Here is a 1,619-nt window from a genome sequence, read left to right on the forward strand (position 1 = left end):
TCAAACCCTAGCCTTGCAAGTAGCTTTGTTGTGTCCCAATGCGCCACAGTTTGAACATTTGCGTGGTTCCTTGACTTTTTGACCGTTCGATGGAAATCGGTTAGTCTGTAGTCTTCCTGCATTGCTCTTTCTTGGACGACCTACAGGTTTCTTCTCCACTGGTACACCGATTCTCATGTTCTGCATGTGTTCTGGAAGCACCCATTCATCCTCCTCGCCCACAAGATTAATTGTTGCATCGTAAGTATTCTTCCACGTCTCCTTTGTGTAATATGGGGATGACAGAGCGTAGAGACTGACATTCTGAGTAAGCGCTGCGGCACATGCATGGGGACAAGGAATTTTCAACAATTGGAACATGCCGCAAGTGCATGTTCTCTCAACTAAGTTCACATCTCCGCCTTTTTCAAAGTCAGAACCGTCAGCACCTCTTCCAACATTAAACAATTGTGCACCGTTACGTAGGACACTTCTACGTCTACCATCCTCGTGTTGCTTTATCAAATCTTCCTCAAAATGAGTTGCCAAAGGGGTAACACACTTACTTGCCTTCTCGAGACGGTTAGCAAACCAATTTTGTAGTGTGAACCTTATGAACTCAACTAGAAAAGTTATTGGATATGCCCAAAATTCTTCAGTCACGTTGTTAAGGCTTTCTGCAGCGTTGTTTGTCATGATGTTGTACCTGTCTCCTAGACAATAAGGACGAGCCCATTTTTCTAATCCTATATTGTCAACATAAGCAGCGATGGGAGGATCCATCTGTCGAAGCACCTGCAAATGTCTATCACATTCCCTCTTCGACCATGCGTAAGCGGCCAACCATATTTGCGTGTTACATACATCAGTCTTGAACTTGTGGGTGACATTCATAGAAATATGTTTGTAGCATGCACAGTGGCATGCTTCGGGGAAAATAACCTCGACAGCATGTTCAATGCTTTGATGCCTATCCGATACAAACACTAAGTTTTCAACCTCCCCAATCGCTTCCTTTTACTTCTGCAAGAAATACTTCCAAGAGTCATGATTCTCGCTGTCAACAATTGCAAAGGCAATCGGAAACAGTTGGTTATGTGCATCGTACGCTACAGCAACTAGCATTGTGCCCCCAAACCTTGTCTTCAAGAACGTGCCGTCGATACTAATCACAGGACAACAAAACTTAAATCCCCTCCTACAAGCAGCCAATGACCAGAAATAGTACTTGAACCTGTTATCCTCTGTGATAATGTCTGTAATAGTACCTGGATTCTTCTGTTCCAGCACGTAAAAGTAACCAAGTAACTGACTATAAGCTGCTGCTGGCGTACCCCTCGAATACATAAGTGCCTTCTCTCGGCACCTCCAAGCCTTCTCATAGCTCATCTTGATCTCATACTCCTGAAACATATCCCTTTGTATGTCTTTAGCTTTGTACTTAGTTCCATCTGATTTGAACTTGTTCTTAATGAGGTGGCCAACAACCCACGGTGCTGCTTGACGGTTATCAGCATGTCTAGAATCCAGGCTACATGTGTGTTCGTTGTGGAATACAGTAACCTCAAACATGTCACAACGTGCCCTCTTCCTCCCCCTCACTCTCCATTTGCAATCTGAACCCCTGCAAGTTGCATAAA

At 44.2% G+C, this 1,619-nt stretch overlaps 1 protein-coding gene across 1 annotated transcript; it reads right to left on the reverse strand.

The window, feature by feature from the left end:
* LOC115723848 (uncharacterized) lies at window positions 1-873 on the reverse strand. The gene has a single exon (XM_030653314.2). The coding sequence runs from the start codon at window positions 871-873 to the stop codon at window positions 1-3; it is 873 nt and encodes a 290-aa protein (XP_030509174.2).
* Window positions 874-1,619: the final 746 nt, after the last annotated feature.

Source organism: Cannabis sativa, chromosome 9 (assembly GCF_029168945.1).
Source record: "Cannabis sativa cultivar Pink pepper isolate KNU-18-1 chromosome 9, ASM2916894v1, whole genome shotgun sequence".
Classification (NCBI taxonomy): domain Eukaryota; kingdom Viridiplantae; phylum Streptophyta; class Magnoliopsida; order Rosales; family Cannabaceae; genus Cannabis; species Cannabis sativa.

Coding starts and splice junctions, on each gene's coding strand:
- LOC115723848 (XM_030653314.2), bottom strand. CDS start 873: ATGAATGTCACCCACAAGTTCAAGACTGATGTATGTAACACGCAAATA.